This window comes from Penicillium taxi (assembly GCF_028828555.1).
Source record: "Penicillium taxi strain IBT 34144 chromosome Unknown utg000003l_segment0_segment0, whole genome shotgun sequence".
Classification (NCBI taxonomy): domain Eukaryota; kingdom Fungi; phylum Ascomycota; class Eurotiomycetes; order Eurotiales; family Aspergillaceae; genus Penicillium; species Penicillium taxi.
The window spans coordinates 1,613,067-1,630,111 of record NW_026643205.1 but is presented as its reverse complement, the minus strand read 5'-3'; the positions used below and the strand labels follow the sequence as shown (position 1 = coordinate 1,630,111).

General features: G+C 43.8%; 7 protein-coding genes across 7 annotated transcripts; 2 read left to right on the top strand and 5 right to left on the bottom strand.

The window, feature by feature from the left end:
- Window positions 1–549: 549 nt before the first annotated feature.
- On the bottom strand, window positions 550–1,708 carry N7495_004069 (uncharacterized protein; the record flags this gene model as incomplete). The annotated part of the gene is made up of 4 exons (XM_057206720.1): window positions 550–1,242; window positions 1,325–1,423; window positions 1,499–1,503; window positions 1,561–1,708. The coding sequence occupies 4 exons, from the start codon at window positions 1,706–1,708 to the stop codon at window positions 550–552; spliced, it is 945 nt and encodes a 314-aa protein (XP_057064400.1).
- Window positions 1,709–3,754: 2,046 nt separating this feature from the next.
- On the top strand, window positions 3,755–5,299 carry N7495_004068 (phenylalanine--tRNA ligase; the record flags this gene model as incomplete). The annotated part of the gene is made up of 1 exon (XM_057206719.1): window positions 3,755–5,299. One exon carries the CDS (start codon window positions 3,755–3,757, stop codon window positions 5,297–5,299), a length of 1,545 nt encoding a protein of 514 aa, XP_057064399.1.
- Window positions 5,300–5,728: 429 nt separating this feature from the next.
- Window positions 5,729–6,592, bottom strand: grpE (mitochondrial nucleotide exchange factor MGE1; the record flags this gene model as incomplete). Its single annotated transcript, XM_057206718.1, has 3 exons — window positions 5,729–5,761; window positions 5,828–6,253; window positions 6,326–6,592. The coding sequence occupies 3 exons, from the start codon at window positions 6,590–6,592 to the stop codon at window positions 5,729–5,731; spliced, it is 726 nt and encodes a 241-aa protein (XP_057064398.1).
- Window positions 6,593–6,934: 342 nt separating this feature from the next.
- On the bottom strand, window positions 6,935–9,241 carry N7495_004066 (uncharacterized protein; the record flags this gene model as incomplete). The annotated part of the gene is made up of 8 exons (XM_057206717.1): window positions 6,935–7,439; window positions 7,489–7,523; window positions 7,579–7,589; window positions 7,664–7,732; window positions 7,791–7,962; window positions 8,013–8,178; window positions 8,236–9,017; window positions 9,071–9,241. 8 exons carry the CDS (start codon window positions 9,239–9,241, stop codon window positions 6,935–6,937), a joined length of 1,911 nt encoding a protein of 636 aa, XP_057064397.1.
- An 802-nt stretch (window positions 9,242–10,043) lies between these two features.
- Window positions 10,044–11,401, bottom strand: N7495_004065 (alpha-hydroxy acid oxidase; the record flags this gene model as incomplete). Its single annotated transcript, XM_057206716.1, has 4 exons — window positions 10,044–10,726; window positions 10,832–11,002; window positions 11,050–11,150; window positions 11,247–11,401. The coding sequence occupies 4 exons, from the start codon at window positions 11,399–11,401 to the stop codon at window positions 10,044–10,046; spliced, it is 1,110 nt and encodes a 369-aa protein (XP_057064396.1).
- Window positions 11,402–13,311: 1,910 nt separating this feature from the next.
- Window positions 13,312–14,375, top strand: N7495_004064 (uncharacterized protein; the record flags this gene model as incomplete). Its single annotated transcript, XM_057206715.1, has 2 exons — window positions 13,312–13,791; window positions 13,881–14,375. 2 exons carry the CDS (start codon window positions 13,312–13,314, stop codon window positions 14,373–14,375), a joined length of 975 nt encoding a protein of 324 aa, XP_057064395.1.
- A 93-nt stretch (window positions 14,376–14,468) lies between these two features.
- Window positions 14,469–16,282, bottom strand: N7495_004063 (cation:proton antiporter; the record flags this gene model as incomplete). Its single annotated transcript, XM_057206714.1, has 6 exons — window positions 14,469–14,867; window positions 14,921–15,461; window positions 15,522–15,693; window positions 15,754–15,879; window positions 15,981–16,124; window positions 16,246–16,282. 6 exons carry the CDS (start codon window positions 16,280–16,282, stop codon window positions 14,469–14,471), a joined length of 1,419 nt encoding a protein of 472 aa, XP_057064394.1.
- Between the last annotated feature and the right edge of the window lie 763 nt (window positions 16,283–17,045).

The window sequence follows — 17,045 nt, the reverse complement described above, 5'->3', positions numbered from 1 at the left end:
TACTTTACCTCCCATGCAGGATATCATTCTCTTTCTCCTGAGTTGGAGAAAGAGTGTCTATATACTCTGCCGCTTTTGCAATGATAAAGTTTGTTTCCATGATTAGCTCGTCAGGTGAGGAAAGTGAGTAAAAAGTGAGTAAAAATGTGTTCCGTGAGCGAGTAGGTTTTATAGCGGGGTGCAATATTCAATCGATCACGTTTTCTTGCGAAAAATAGTCTATTCAAGATGTAGGTATATACACGTATATGATTTTAATATCCAAAGGAAACCCCAAGTGCAGACACAATGTACTGAACACAGAAAATGCAAGACCTCGGGGACTGTAATCAAATGATGGCCGTACACGACCATCAACCAGCCCAAGGGTAAAAACAACACAATATAATGCAGATAGATATATACATACCGAAATTTCTTGTTACAGATTTGCTCCGCCCAAGTCATAAATAAAATGAATCACAGATCATGTAGGTGCGGAAAATGCAAGATAAATGAAGACAGATGGTGGGGAATATCAGAAAGAAGAAGCAGTCCAACATTTGATAACTATATGCCCTTCAATCTCCGGTAGAGCTTCTTGTGCTCTTCCAAGAACACGAATGTGGCAATAGTGTGAGGTCCGAGACGAATAAAGCTCGGCACCCAGCCACGGAAAGTCCAAGAAAAGCCTTCCTTGCGGCAGATGTCACGCAGCAAACTGACTATACTATGATGGTGGCCATCAGTGGCGGACGCGCTCATAATGCGAGTCTTGATAACATCAACCGGACTGCACACTGTCGTAGCAACAAACCCAGCCATGAGAGAGGCAGTGAAGTGGGTAGTGAGGTTGTCCTTCATGCCGAATTTCTTAATACACAAGCTCTTGAAGGTATCGTATGACGCTAATTGCGAGGCAGTCATCAGTACCGCACGAGTGGAGTTGGGCCAGACACCTCGGAAGAGTGAGCTAACACCTTCCGTCTTGGTCATCTGTATTATGCCGTCGAACGCGTGACGGTAGTTGCGTCGCTGGGCAAGAGGTAAAGCAGCATCGGACTGCATCCGCACGTTCACCACATCAGCCGGATTACCAGTGATACCGCCGATGAATCCAGAAACAGTAGCAATTCCGATCAGAGTGAGGAGACTTGGTGAAGAGGCATCCGGGCCAGGCGTGACGAAGCGGCCTTTTAGTTCTTCATATATACCGAATCGAGTAGTCGAGTAGGTGATTTGACGCAGCATAGCAGCTGAAAGCTATAGTCCCGCCATATATATTAGCACAATTCCTAGATCAACCATCTCCATTTTCAGGGATGAGCCCTGGGGCTTTACATACACCGCCATATAATCCCAAGATTCCATTGTTTTTCACAATATGTCCAAACGTACCCAGCATGTTCTTCGGCGCATCGGGTGCGCGTGTTTGTAACCGAACCTATGCGACACAATGTCATGATTAGCGACTGAATCGGGGGATATGGGTCTCGGCGAGAATCTTGATTGCAAATACCTTTACTAGGAAAGAGTTAGCAAACACGAAACATGAAGTTCACATATCAATCAATCACATACCCAGATCTAAAGGATGTGTCACACATGCTGCGAAACATGAAGCCGAACCTCCAAACCAAAAAGGATAATGCACCTTCTTGGACTTTGCAGGAGCAAGCGCCGCCACCCGCGTAGCTGGGGACTCCAATAGCTTGCCACTGTCTGCCATTATTAAAATTGGAGAGAGTGTAAAGGGAGGGGTAGAGATGTTGATAACACAAGACGGGTGCTATCCTTTTTTTTCATTCCACTTTTTTTTCAAAGGTTTGACGTAATTTTGAATCTAAAATACCGGGACGCAAAGCTGATCGCCCAATCCTTCTAATATAGCCAATCACATTGAGTACCTTGATACATAGACTTATTAGCCAATCACGGTCTCGGTTCCGCCTCGGGTCCAGTTGTAAATCACTTACCAGCATTATATAATCACGAACTCCTAGTTAACGTGTTTCCCGGCTAACCCGTTATCCCTGTTAAGCCGTTACCCCATCAGAATTTCAAAAAACGCATCAATTTCAATTCCATATTTAAGCACAATAACATAATTAAATTGACTAAATAACACGATTCTGACAATTAGTAATATTATGACCTTTCTTATGATACCTTGAGCAGTTAATTTAACGTCGGACAGGGGGTAAAACTGGCAATTCAGTCTCGAGAGTCATTTTGAGCAGCTTCAACACCAGATATATATTTCTCTCCACTACCATTCTCTTCAATCACAGGTTTCTGAATCTCCTTTAAACCTCTTAAACCACCTAAATGGGCCAACTGATTTTTAGTAGTATTCTTCTTCTTCGTCTGTTTCTTATTTTCTTTCTCTAAATGGCCACAGCGATCATGCAGAAAAATATGGTGGTGGACCGTCCGGGTAGTGCGATCGGAGAACGTCTTCCACCTGCTTTTAATAGAAGATGGGATTAAACTAGAGAAGAGCTCTAGAGCAGAAATAAGACGAGATTTGGATTCTTCAAGTCGTTTTAAGCTCCAAATAGTATTGTCGTCGCTATTAGAGCCAGAAGATATCGGACAATCAGAAGGTAATTCTAGATCAGGCAGACATTTAAGCCAAATATTTAGCTTATTGAGCATTTCCGATGGGCTTGAAGGTACTAAACTAGTAGCTTTAAAGCTACTCATTATAGTATGTACCTTAAAAGCTCTTTGATATGCATCAGGGAAGATCTGAAGGAACTCATCTTTATCGATTCTATACCGCATCAACTCCGCAACACGACCGCCATAATATTTTTTTTTAGTAGCCTAAAGTAGCCTTTATCTAAAGGCTATAAAAGATGTGATATATATAGAGGCATACATAAAGTAATCATATCATTCTTCTTATAAAGATTGTCGAAAATAGGTGTTGGATGAGAGGATTGCTCATCAAGGATCAGAAGGCAGTTTTACCTCTTCGATTCCTAATATTAGGAATAAGATACATCTTTAACTAACCAACACTAATCAGGTCGCTATTCCGACCATTGGAGCTCTTATTTAAGCTCTAATTAGGCTCCTTTTCCTTAAACCAATGCTCCATAAACATCTTTCCTTTAAAGATAATGTAAGGGTAACGGGTTAGCCGGGAAACACGTTAGTTACTAAGATCATACGTTATCTCATCGGTCCTTTTGAGAATTGAGCCCTAAAGCACTTTTACAAAACAATTAATGCAAGCAATCTAGTGGCAAATTACTGCATGATAAACTTGGAAGCCAATGAAATAATGGGAATTAAAGTATACCAGTGCCGAAGTGGTGGCCTTGATAAAGGAGATCTATAGACCAACACGACAATTAACTTCCAGAGCTTAGATCATGTCTACATAGATACCTAGGTAGTAGGCTACTGGTAGCTGTATTTATATTCAAAAATTGAATATTATAATGGTATGTGCCTATATTGTTCTGTTGAAGCTCCGAGGTCCTCTACTCCGTCCGTATCCAGCCTTTGAGATCTCAGCACTAATATCGATATCTCTACGTTGATGATTGTGTCTGGATGTAAACTTAGGAAGCCCATCACTTTTACTGATGATCGAAAATGAGATTTCGGATTTCCTTGGACCCTTGACAGAAGCACGGGAAAGTGGGCAAGATTAAATAACAAATTTATATCAGCCTGTACTTCGGGAACTCATTTTCCCGACCCGGATGTGGGATTCCGCAACTGTTTGTAGAACCAATTGATCAGAATTCAACAACCAGCAATGCGATTACTTGCTACTGGTCGAGCCCTGCGTGTAAGCAGTGGCCGGTGGTCAATTGCTGCACGTCCCGGAATTCTCATCCACAGGCCACTCCGCGAATCGGTTCCAGTCTCTCGGACCTGGAGTTCGACTTCAGTTCGCCGAACAACTGAGCAGCAACCTGCAAGCAAAAGTACCTCGTCGACAGGAACCAAATCGACTCTGAAAATTGAGGGCGACAATTATACTACAGATCAATGGACTAATACTCCTGACACAATTCTGAGCCATATCGGCCGACGACTTTACCTAGACGAGAACCACCCTCTTGCCATCACGCGAAAGCTCATTGAAACGCAATTCCCCGCTCCAGAATTTGGCAACTACTTTGAGGAGAACCCAGCTGTCTCCACAAAGTTTAATTTCGATGTCCTCGGATTTCCGCGTGACCATCCGGGTCGTAGTCGCACAGATACATACTACGTAAATGAGCAAACTGTGCTGCGCACACATACGAGCGCACACCAGCTGGCATACTTCCAGAAGATGAACAGTAATGAGCAGACTCGTCCGAAAGAAGTCGGATATACTGTCATCGCCGATGTATACCGCCGCGATGCGATTGATCGAAGCCACTACCCGGTCTTCCATCAAATGGAAGGCGCGAGGCTGTGGAAGCGGCCTGATAATAACCCCCTCGCCTATTCTGCGGAGACAGCTGCAAAAATACAAGCCGATGTCGATATGATTCCACGACACGACGTTCCAGTTGAAGACCCTAACCTGACGATTCACCCTGAGCGCAATCCGCTCCAGGTTGAACAACATAGTGTAGAGGAGGTCGAAGCCATTGGGGCGCATTTGAAGCGCTCACTCGAGCGTATGGTCATTAAGATTTTAACAGAGGGCAGGAAGGCCGCTATTGCTAGCTCCGGAAGCAAGACCGAGCCCGAGCCATTAAAGGTGCGCTGGGTGGAAGCTTACTTTCCCTTCACCAGTCCATCATGGGAGCTTGAGGTCTTCTGGGAAGGCGATTGGCTCGAAATTCTTGGATGTGGTGTGATCAAGCAGGAAATTCTTATCAATTCCGATGTGCCGAACCGTGTTGGTTGGGCCTTTGGATTGGGTATTGAGCGCATCGCCATGCTGCTCTTCAACATTCCCGATATCCGGCTTTTCTGGTCTCGTGATGAGCGGTTCTTGTCCCAGTTTAAAGCTGGCAGTATCACTCGCTTTGAGCCTTTCTCTAAGCACCCTGCTTGTTACAAGGACGTCGCTTTTTGGCTACCTCCTTCCGCTGTGACCGGCGGTAGCAGCGCTGCAGGAGGTGCTGTGCCTTTCCATGAAAACGATGTGATGGAGATTGTTCGTGGTATTGGTGGTGATCTTGTCGAGGATGTCTCTATGATCGATGAATTCACGCACCCTAAGACGGCGCGCAAGAGCATGTGCTACCGCATCAACTATCGCAGTCTAGAACGAACTTTGACCAACGAGGAGGCCAATGAAATGCACGACAAAGTCCGAGCCAAATTGGTTGGCGATCTCGGTGTTGAGTTGCGTTGATTCGATGATGACCATGTATGTATATAATGTACTCTACTCATACTAAATCTGTACAATACGAAGTGCTATCATACTTTTTTTCGAGCTTGTGAGAGAGATCTTGATATAGCCAACCTTGGAAGTAGGCAACGAGAGGCTTTGATGCCTCCGAAATATTTATATTATACAAAAGGTGAGGAGAGAGTTATTCGAGAGACACCATGCCAAAAAGAAAGGGACATACCACCCCAAACACGAGACAATCCAGACGCCTCCAGTCAACATGCAAAGGTGTATCATACATATCCAACCGACAAGCGGAGACCAGGGAAGAATGATTTAGCCGGATCCAACAAACAACAGCATTCAAATGCTATCATGATCATAACGTATGATATACGGTACAGAGAAAGAAACAGAAATCAGGAAATTTTTAGATTCGAGAGAAGTTTAGTCGTTCTTTACGACACCGACCTTGGCGGCCTATAGAAAGAACATATTAGTAGAAATTCAAAGCAGGTCGTCGAGAGACGAAGTATGAAAACTTACCCGGAGAACACGACCGTTTAGTCGGAAGCCCTTGCTCTGAGTGTACAAGACATCACCGTCTTCCAAGGCATCCGACTTGGCCATGAAGGTGGCCTCGTGCAGGTTCGGGTCGAATTTCTGCACCTTGCCATCGACCTTCTCACTAGGGTCGAAGCGCTCCAGACCGTGCCTCACAAGGGTGTTCATGAGAATGTTCTCGGTCATCTTGAGACCGGCAACCAGGTCAAGGAGGTCCTTGTTGGCCTCAGACTCGGGGGCATTAAGCTTTTCTGCAGGCACGGCCAGCAGCGCGCGGTCGAAGTTGTCGATGCTCTCCAAAAGGTCCTTGGCGAACTTTTGAATAGCAAAGTTACGAGCACCATCCATTTCGCGCTTAGTGCGCTCCTGGAGGTTACGGAAATCGGCCACAGAACGGAGGTATTTATCCTAATACGACAATGAGTTATTCCATTACACTCTACAAGACCACGTGGAATCACAAGAGAAGGAAATATCTACCTTCATTTCAATGACTTCCTTGTTCTTTGCCTCAACCTCTTTGCGGAGAGCATCCTCAGGAGTCTCTGCCTCGGTAGCCTCGGCCTCCTTTGTCTCGGTGGAGTAAAAACGAGAAGTCTGAAGGGCGAAAGGTCGGACAGCTGCTGGCAGGCGTTGTTGCAACCGGGATGTCTGTCGGAGCGATGCGGTGGATGTGGAGGTAGAAGTGCAAGCAGCCAGTACCGACCGGGCGGCCTGTGCTTGTCTGAGAATAGTCCGCTGGAACATTATGAAAAAAAAGATATCAATTGGTAGGATTGAAGCTTGGAAGAAAGATGACGGAGTTGTTCGGAGAGTCAATGCGCCGGACAAATTTGATTATCACGTGTTTTGTCTAGCGGGAAAATGGTACTCCGAGCTACGGACATCTTTTCACGTCTGGGTTCTTCTAATTCCTAGAACATGTTATTTGGTACCTGGAACAAATGCAATTATTAAATCATGTAAAACGAGTTATGAGTCTTATAACCATCGAGCGACTATCACACTATCGCTAATAGAAAATGAATTGTAAAGGACTGTGAACAGAAATTATACGACTGATCAAGCCATGACGTATGAGTTATATTCCTATTTGGGAGCTTCCTTCTCCTCGTCTGATTTCTCCTCCATCTCCATTTCACTATTCTCAGACCACCCCCAAGACCCAGAAAGTAAGGTGGCAATCTCGACAGGAACAGGCAAGCCACGGTGTCTCCCCTTTAAAGTAACCACGGCAAGCAGGAGCTTGCTGATCGTGTGCCATTCGCCACAAAAAGCGTAACTCTTTCCAGGATATCCAATACTCACACCGACACAACTATACGCAGAAACCACTTCAAAAATGATGTTGAAGGTAGAAAAAGCCAGAGGCTGTGACTGGAAGTGACCTGACTCGACCACTGTGATTAAGATAATCACGCAAGAAAGCCACCAGAGATCATTGCTCATTTGCAAACGAACTTGCTCGTATACAAAGCGGCTGCGAGCAAGTTTTGAAGGGCCCAAAAGGTTCACACCCCGGAATGATATGCCGGATTCTTCGCCTTTTTGGGAGATGGAATCTAAAGATTGCATGGGAATAATTCCTGATTTACTTGAATAGGTCAGTTAGGGGTATTCGACAAGGTCTAGATATGACATACCGAATCACTACTGAGACGGGAAAAGCAGAAATATACTTGGAAAAGTTGTTAGCTACCGATGTTCTCAAACGAAGGATGTTGATGTCTCACCATCATAAGAACTGCATGAGTCGTTATTAGTAATTTTATTTTCGAAAGATCAAAGAGATGTGGTAAGAGTAGAAAGAGCACTCACGATATAAAATCAGTAATCCCTGTGGGAGTTTGTCGAAAGACACGACATTGAATCCTCCACCACGGACAGCTATGATATCGAGTCAGAATAAACCAAGTAATTGGAAGATGGATTGGACTGAACGAACCCAGAGCCTGGAAGAGTCCATCCAATGCTCGGTACCGACTTGGGAGTGACTGGATTTCTGCAGGTTCCCCTATGGTCAATATCTCAAAACCACCCCACATCACAGAATTGAGTATGAACACGGAACCAAACAAGAACCAGGTATGCCAAGAAGGAAACAAATACGAGTAAACCTATGAACGAGTGAGTTCTAGCTTAGAATCAACAATCCGAAGTCACTCACTATTTGAGAATGGGCGAGCGTGAAATCTAGAGTCCGTCGCCACGAATCCCAAGTCGCATTGCTAGGCATCATCTTTCTCATAGACCAGATGGATAATCGAAGAATACATGGATAAAGAGTGTTTCCAGCAAGAACTATAAACCCAATCACAAGGAGTACGTAGGGCCTTTTGGATAGTTAGTGGATTACTTACTAACAAGTGCTAGAATGGAAGCTGACTCACTCTCGTTGAAAAGGAACCATGTTATCACTAATAAGAGACATGCCACAGCTCACAAACGCTGATGTAGCCAGAAAAGTACCAGCCCAAAATGGAGAAACTTCGTCTGCGAGTGCAATATCTGGGCGGTGGAATTTCAGCCAACACCCGATACTCACGATACCGAGAAGAAGGATTGTGGTGAAGTATAGCAGAACAAGTATAGATAAAAACGTGATCGCCTTGTATTCTAATCCACATGGATCACTGCAATCAATTGAGCGTCTTGATTGAACACGCTCTGACAGATGCTGCATAAAGCTTTTCAATCTAGTCGCAAAGCTAGAAAGGTAAGCTCTTGCGTTTTGATGTTTCTCATCAATCTTGATGGAATATTTCAGCTGATTTTGGTGGTATTTTTCGATTGTAGGTCTTGGATCAATGGTAGCAATCACTTCATCTGCTAAAAATGAAATTGGTTCATCTTGAAGGGTTTGAACCTGAAAGACTTCTTTCACTTCGCTGGTAATCTTCGAAACTGATTTGTCACAGAAGTTTTTACTTCCATATGTAGTAAATATGGCATACTCTTTTTCCTCTGACTTTCTCTCGGTTTTTACCGCGAGAGCTGATATTTTATATGCGGACTGACGGCCCGTACGACCCCTTGCGTTGTCTAGCAGGATCGATCGAAACATCCGACTCCGAAAAAACAAAATAATGCCGGATATAGGGATAGCGTGTCCCAGCAGCAGAAGGGCAAATAGAGTGACCTGCTGGAAAACATTCAATGTCGATAAATCCACCTTTCCGACTGATTAGCTGTTGCTTTGGTACATGATTGATTATCAAGCTTTACCACGTTCAATCCAGTTCCAGTAATGGTACTGACACTTATGAACAACGCGTCAACATAGTGGAGACTATGGATCTTTGATGTTGTATAAATTATGACACTGCCGATCATGGATACGAGAATAAAGTAGGCATAGTGGATGGTAAGAAAGTTAATTTTGAAAAGAGCAGCCATGATTGGCATACTCAATCTGAAGTCGTCGTAAGCATAGCCCTGAGAAGGGACTGGGATAATCAAATCCATATAAGGGACCACACCTGGGCACGAGCCAGCCCAAGACTAATCAGCCTTACTTCATTGCCTAAATACCTAGCATCTTATCAAGCTTGTCACCTTCTTCAGGGTGTGGAATGTAGGCAAGGCATGTTCTCGCCTCGGCCATGGCCAAGTGCTAAAGAGGCCCCAGGATAAAAGTCGGCACCGAAGGCGTGCCTAATCTATTCGCATCACGCAGGCTCAGCGCGTTCTTCATGATGGATCAGTGAATTCCAGGTATGCAAGGTTTCGGACATGAGAATGTGGATTCATTCTTTTGGTATTTTGCAACCGAAGGGCCTAGAATCTAGATAATCAGAAAACAAGGACTAAGGCTAGCGAACGAGAGCATGAAATTCATACTGTGAGGACATGAATAATAACAGCTTGCACCACCCAACAGGTTATTGACTATGTTCAATTACGTGGGTGGAATTTCCAAGGTTGAACCGTAAGGAAATGACTTGAGTAATTAGACCCAGGGCTAGTTAACAGGTGCCTAGAATACCTAGGGCTGAGATATCCCCTTCGAAATTCCCCCCTGACTCCCATTATCTCCACTGTAATTACATATGCTCTTTGTACTTACTGACGTTAAATTTATATATTGATCTTACTTTGTAGAACTATGTAGCATGGATGGAGAGCTCCGGGGCTTGAAGATGGAAATCGAAAACATAACGGCAACCTTCAGGGCTTCAATTCACCTGGGCATACCCGATTATAAACTTAATATCCCAAATCCATTCACGTTCTGTACTCCCAGCATGCTCTTCTCAATTCCTCCCACTGTAGTCGCTCCTGCCAATTGCATTGTTTTCACAAACTCTTGTTCCAATAAGCCAATAACATCTTCAACACCTTGCTGTGCATCCGATGCCAGACCCCACAGTACAGGCCTGCCCAATAGGACAAAGTCTGCACCCAGCGCCAGAGCTTTGAAGATATCGCTCCCCCTTCTTACCCCACCATCAACAAGAACTGGCACACGCCCCCTGACGGCTGCCACGATCTCTGGTAACGCTTCGATTGTCGACGAAACAGTGTCTAGCTGACGACCGCCATGATTTGAAACCACAATACCATCGACCTTATGCTCGATAGCAAGAAGTGCGTCTTCAGCGGTCAGAATGCCCTTCACGATTATCTTCAGCGATGTTTGAGTCCGCAGCCATGATATGTCTTGCCAGTTGAGACTTGGATCGTGAACATAGCTGGGAAGCTTGTTGGCACTTGGTGCAGCTGCTGCAGTCTTTGACGAGGAGGTATCTTGACCTTCTGGTGCTGTGCCAGGACTAGGGTCCTGATTGAGAAGCGCTATTTTCAGAGGACTTCTTCGCTCATTCAAACGGTTACCAATGACAGGAGTGTCGACTGTGAGCACGAGGGCTTTAGCTCCGGCCGCTATGGATTACATATTAGTATCATCACTCTCTATAACACCTGGGCAGGAACAAATGTCGAGACCTTGCGGGGCTTAAGGCCCCAGCCTCAGTTCACATAACGTACCTTCAGCTTTCCTAATACGATCCAATGAGGCAGCTCTATCAGTAAGAATATAGATCTGATACCAGAATTCGGTGGAATTGCTGTGAGAGACAAAGGTCTGAGCCACTTCTTCTAGAGCAAAAGATGCACTTGAGGATAAAATCAACAATGCGCCCGTTGAGGCTGCGGCGCCTGCAGTGTCAAGCTCCCCCTTTCAGTTGCCAATTTATGGAACGCACTTGGGGAAAAGCCGATGGGAAATGGAAATTCTGTACCAAAGAGTGTCTTCTTTGTGTTGATAGAGGAAACGTCACGGAGTACCCGTGGTCGAATAAGCAACCTGTCAGTTCCTCATAGTTAGCCCTAAGCCGAGAACGTCGGGATTGTTTTGCTTTTCACCACTGCATGTAATGACAGGGGCTAGAATATAAGTTACCTCTCGAAAGCCGATTGATTCCTCCGAGCAGTGATTCCATCGTCTGCAGTAGAACTGTAATAGTTCCATGCTTTATGTTGAAGCTTTTGGTGAGCAATCTCTTCATAATCAGAGACTGTGAGCAGCAATGGAGCCTTCGCAATTTCTTGAGCCATATTTTAATAATTCTTGAAATTAGATGCCTCGGATACAGCCTAGGTCAAGTCGTTTTTTGAAAACTACAATGGAACTATCGAGCTTTATACTTGATTATCTTATCTTTCTCCAAGCCTCTTCTAACTTCTCTTCTGACTTCTAATGAATTAGTTTGCACTCACGCAATTTACCTGTACATCATGCCATAATCTAGGTAAGATGCGGTATCACGGGTGGGGTATTGACCTCCAGGGCGGGGTATAGTCAGTTATTATCTACTTCGTCTTAATGTCGTCAAATTCGTCAGCTAAGCACAATATTACGCATGCTGCTCGCATAGATTAGGATTCAATTAGTTATGATAGTAGCAATGACACATCCATAAATGGCAAAATTGGCATAATTGGCAGTCATATACTGGACCAGAGTGGTCCTTTAGTTCATAAATAATACTAAATTCCAGCCTTTCAAGTTATGTATATAGAACCCTTCCAACTTGGAAAATACACTTAGTGGGAGACAAGCGCGACTAATGGAGAATCTTCAAGGAAGACTGAAATACCTAGACTAAGAGAACCGTCCAGTCCTCTAGCTCTGTATCTAGCCGTGCTAGCTTCCAATATTTGCTCAAGAATCTTTGGGACATTGAGATAATTAGTTCTTTGACTCCATACCCACTATTGTCAAATTGCCGGGCAGAACCCGTTGTGCTCAGTATGACTAATATAGTAGGCGGTGGAAATTACCCAGAAAATGGTCCTTAATAACTTTTTATTGCTTGTTACTGTACGATCTGATACCCGCAGTTCCTTCAGCTCCATCATTCTCCACTCCAATTTAATATGAGAGGTACCATCAAAAACTCAATCAATTAGCTAGGTAGCTGTTAGTCAAGCATGCTACAGCCTGCCCAAGCTTCTATAAAGCAGCTACACTCGTTACAAAAATGATAACAACAGCTTCGCAACTTGGCTACCCGAGGCCGGCAGCAAGCATGGTTATAAACAGGACAACCTTTCCAAAGTAACTGCACCTCCATTGAATAACAACAAGAAAAGAACAAAATAAGACGGCAGATCCCTCCCCAGATTCATTGGATCCAGATCATTATGTTGCAACTATCAAGAATATTCGTGCCCTCGCTGAAGTCGTTGCGAAGTCTGACATTCCTGTCCCCAAGCCAGTTTTCATCATCGCCAAACGAAAAATCGGCTTGAAAAAAGACGTCACATCGTGGTTTGGGGGACAGGGTCACCCCACCAGTAGGAACCAACACGCTCAATACGCCCATAAGCTCTAAAAAGTAACTTGCAAGCTTACAGCATCTATCTCGCGGTCAATGGCAATTGGCCATACAAACTCTTAAAGATACTAGAATTCACAAAGATTTTTCGAAGAAAAGAGTAACTAAAAACAAATAAGGAGCGCAAATTGATATTGAGTCGTTGGGAATAAGTTCAATGCTGTTCTTTTCAAGGCTGCTCCTTCCCTGAAGGTCGCAGTTAGCATTATCAATGGATTCTAAGCTTATTCTTTTTGGCCCCAAATTGTCCCAAAATTTGACCAGTTCATTCACTCTCTTTGGGGGCGTGAGATTCCATAGTATATCTTGAAGGATGCTCGTTTGAAGATCTTCCAGCCGATCCTGAGGTAAGGCTTGAAATTTTTTCACTCAGGTTGATTGGTTCCAAATTCCTGGATTATCATACTACAATCCTGATGCATGGTGAGACCAGCACTGGCAAATGGCCACATTATTTATTATTATGATTGTACTAGTGATCTACTACTCCGACCGACTAACTGTTTGATCTTGACATTTGAAACTTCCAAAATTAAATGTTTAAGGGCCCTAACCTGCCTACTAAAGTAGAGTAGGAAGACTTCTCGGACTTTCTCGTGAGCTACCTCTTAGGAATATACATTCCAAATGTGGCTCAATCATCTAGCCTATGGCTGGTATATTACGTTTACTCTTTCTGTGCTATGTCTATTACGCAATACACTTGCATTTTCCACCCCAAGAGCTGAGAACGATCTACTTAACCGCGTTGAAGAGCAGCAGTTCGAAGAACAGGAATATCATATTCAAGTTCGTGATAATGGCTTCAACCAATGGAAAAAAGCTCTAAAAAAGGGAAAAGAGCTAGATTGTGCTATGAAGGCCACAAAAGACTTAGCTGCTGCCTGCTTTTCGGAAACAACGTCAATCAAAAGTACCTTTACTAAGTTCAGTGATTTCGAAAAATGGGGTTGGCAAGCGGAAGAGCGACCACTTCGCATTTCCAATTTATATGAAACCAATCTTGCCAGTATTATTCTTGATGGCCTTGGAGTCAAGGATGATGATTTGATCTATATCGAGATAGCGCACGATGAAACTGTGATAGTGGACGGTGTAACCTACGCTGTAAGTCATACTATGTACTTCTGAAGTTCCTCCAGGATTCAATTGATATTAAATGCCAGGGCTATACTAATAACGCTTCCGAAAATTAGCTCACAGGCGCACATTATGACAATATGTATGATGTTCACGATGGATTGATAATAGTAAATGATATACAAAGTCCTGGAGCAGTTAACCGGGAATGTCCTGTTGATCATTTGACCAAGCTTCAGCGTTGGTCCGACGTTTCATTTCTTCAGTGGCAAGAGCTCTGCCGCTCTAGACAGCATTCGGTGAAGAAGCTGAATCATGTTGTTCAGACCTTGGTCACAAATCCAATCACAGAAAGCGTTTTATGTAAGGCGCTTGGGGAAACGGAGAATACAAATTGGGAAAAATACAAGGACGGCTTGATTCTCGACAGCAAGGGCGATGCATTCACTGCTGTGCTCGGAACTCCAAATGGCTCAGGCACAGCTTGGATGCTTATTCAACATAAAGATCAGCTTGGACTAAAGAAAGTCTCCCAAATTACTGTTTATGGGATAAAAGTGTTGGAGTTGAAGTGGGTTCCGGCTCTGGTATTTAAGATCGGGGACGTTTAGAACAATCGTCACTGTAAGTATTGACTCCGGTGCATATGTCATATCTGCCCAACAATATCTAACTCATCAGTAAAGAAAACAATAAGTACGTATCTATCTTTCCCCGTTCGCGGGATTGCTTGATTCCTGCAACCCCCAATTACCTTCTCCAATCCGCCTACCAAAGACTTTGACCACGTAGCCCACCGAGACTGGACCAATGATAGTATTGAGAAGAATAGCCCATACTGCCGTGATAAATCCATCCTGGCTTACGTAGGTTGTTTCGTTATATCCAATCTCTATGATCAAAAGTCCAATCTCACCTCGTGCCACCATTGCGGATCCAAGAAGAGATCCAGCGAGCAAAGCTGAGCGATAGCTATCTTGATCTGTCATGTTTTGAGCCGAATCTGCTGTTTCAGTAGATTCATGACGAGAATTCTTTGTAAGCCTTGAGAATCTTGGCGAGCTGAAGAAATGAGATAGAGGAACCCATAGTCCGACGACAACCTGTACACTTAGTTAGCTCAAATCCCAGCGCAAAGAACTGTCTCCATCCATACCTTGGCCACTAGCATAAGTAGCGAGTACAGAATACCCCTCCATATTCTCTTTCCAGTCCAAAGCTCAACAAACGGAATTGCAAATCCAACACTGGCAAAAAACAGCGGCTCCATCAAGTACTTTTGTGTGTCAAGGAGGTACAACTCAAACGTATGCACGAATGTAGGACTCCTGTCATCTTCTCTTTCACCTTGCTCACGGCTCATGACAACAAAAGGGCCATCGGGGTGTTTGCTTGGCAGGTATGTAAGGAATGCACCGGCGAGAAATGAGCCAAACAAGACAGAGGTACCGGTATAGGCAGCAATAGTGATGAATGCAGATAAAACCAGAATCATCAACACAATATTAGAGACATGATCATATTTTGCAAATGCATGCTCAATGTGTTTTCGAAAGATCGGCGCAAAGAAATACTTTGTGAGGATCGGGGTCAATATTGCCATGGCGGCGGATGCCACGATCGGACGCCCGATGATCCAACCTAGGTTGACATGACCCCCACCGTGATGGGACATCTCACCCAAGTCATGAATCACACTAAATTTCCATTAATCCAACATCATAATGGTGCCTAGGTAACAGAAGAAGACTGCTCACCTGGCTAATACAAGCCCAACAACATCGTCAATCACTGCAGCACTTACAAGGACCGAGCCAACTCTTGTTTGCGAAAGATCAATCTCTCTAGATGCAGATGAGATGACTGAGAAAGTCGTACCCAGAGAAGTGGCGGAGAGAGCGGCGCCAATAATGAATGTTTCAACAGCCCCTTCATATTGTCAGTCTGGTGAGCTCGATTCTTAAAGATGGATAGCTTGGTAGAACAAACCGTATCCGTATCCCAGATAAAGCAATAAATAAGAGAATGCGATGGGAAACACGACACCTGTTGTAGCTCCCATCAAGCTCAAAAGAAAGTTTTGCTTCAAAAGGTCAAGTCGAATTTGTAGGCCGCCTAAGATATCGCTATTAGCATCTGCCTAGATAGGTATGAGACCTGGTGCTTGGGTAGATGATTCCTAGATCTCAAGGGTTGCATAATGAATCGTAATATACCTTCAAATATGATCAAGATCAGGCCAATGTAGCCAATAGCGAGGAAAGTTTCTTGCCATGGTAGTAATAAGATATTGGCTAGAGGTTTCCCGTATATAATTCCAACCGCGATTTGGCCAACAATGCCCGCACGTATTATCTTGGCTGTAAAATATTCAGCCAAAGATAAAAAGAAAAAGAATGATATTAGGATTAAGATTTGGACAACTTTACATCATCAGCTATTATTCATGAATGTTAGGGGAATGATTGGACAAAGACTTACTGCCAGGCTCATGATATGCGAGGAAGCCTCCAGCCATGAATAGTTCAAGTTAAATGAATCTTGGAAGTTACGGCCATTGAAAATTCAAGGTTTTTTTTGCGATATAAATGACGGTTGTTCTCTAGAAAAAGGATCACGTGCTTCCATCTATAAAGTCGTTGCGTCACTTCAGGAAATTTAACTAATCAGACGCGACTTAATCTTAGTTTTGCAACCATGGTTCTATCCTCAATAGAGGTCGGCACGGTTTTACGGATATCCGTATCCGTATCCGTAACCGTAACCGTAGAAATTCTACGGTTACGGATACGAATAAAATCTCTACGGTTACGGTTACGAATAAATGCCCTCTATCCGTACGGATATCCGTAATATCCGTAGCTTATATCACGTGTCTAGAACCACATGCAGTTCTAATATATATTTCCACGTCTATAGAGTTATAAATCTCATGTAATTCTCAAGTAAAAGAAATTTCAATTAGGAATCAATATTATATATATTTCTTAACAAAACTAACTCTCTCATAGTCTTGCTGTTTAGAGATTGTCGACGAACACCCAGGATATCCCTTACAGAACTGAAAAGTCTTTCAACTGAAACCTCAGCTGCTGGAATACCAAGGTAGTCCCTTGCAACTGCTGCCATCCTGGGGTATTGATCCTTATGAGCGTTCCACCATGGAAGCAGCCACTTAGAGTCATCTTGGTCTTCTATTAATCCTTCTACTTGAATAGGAGGCTCATCAAAATAGCGATCAATATCAGAAGCCCGAGATACTTCTTGAGAATGTACTTTTT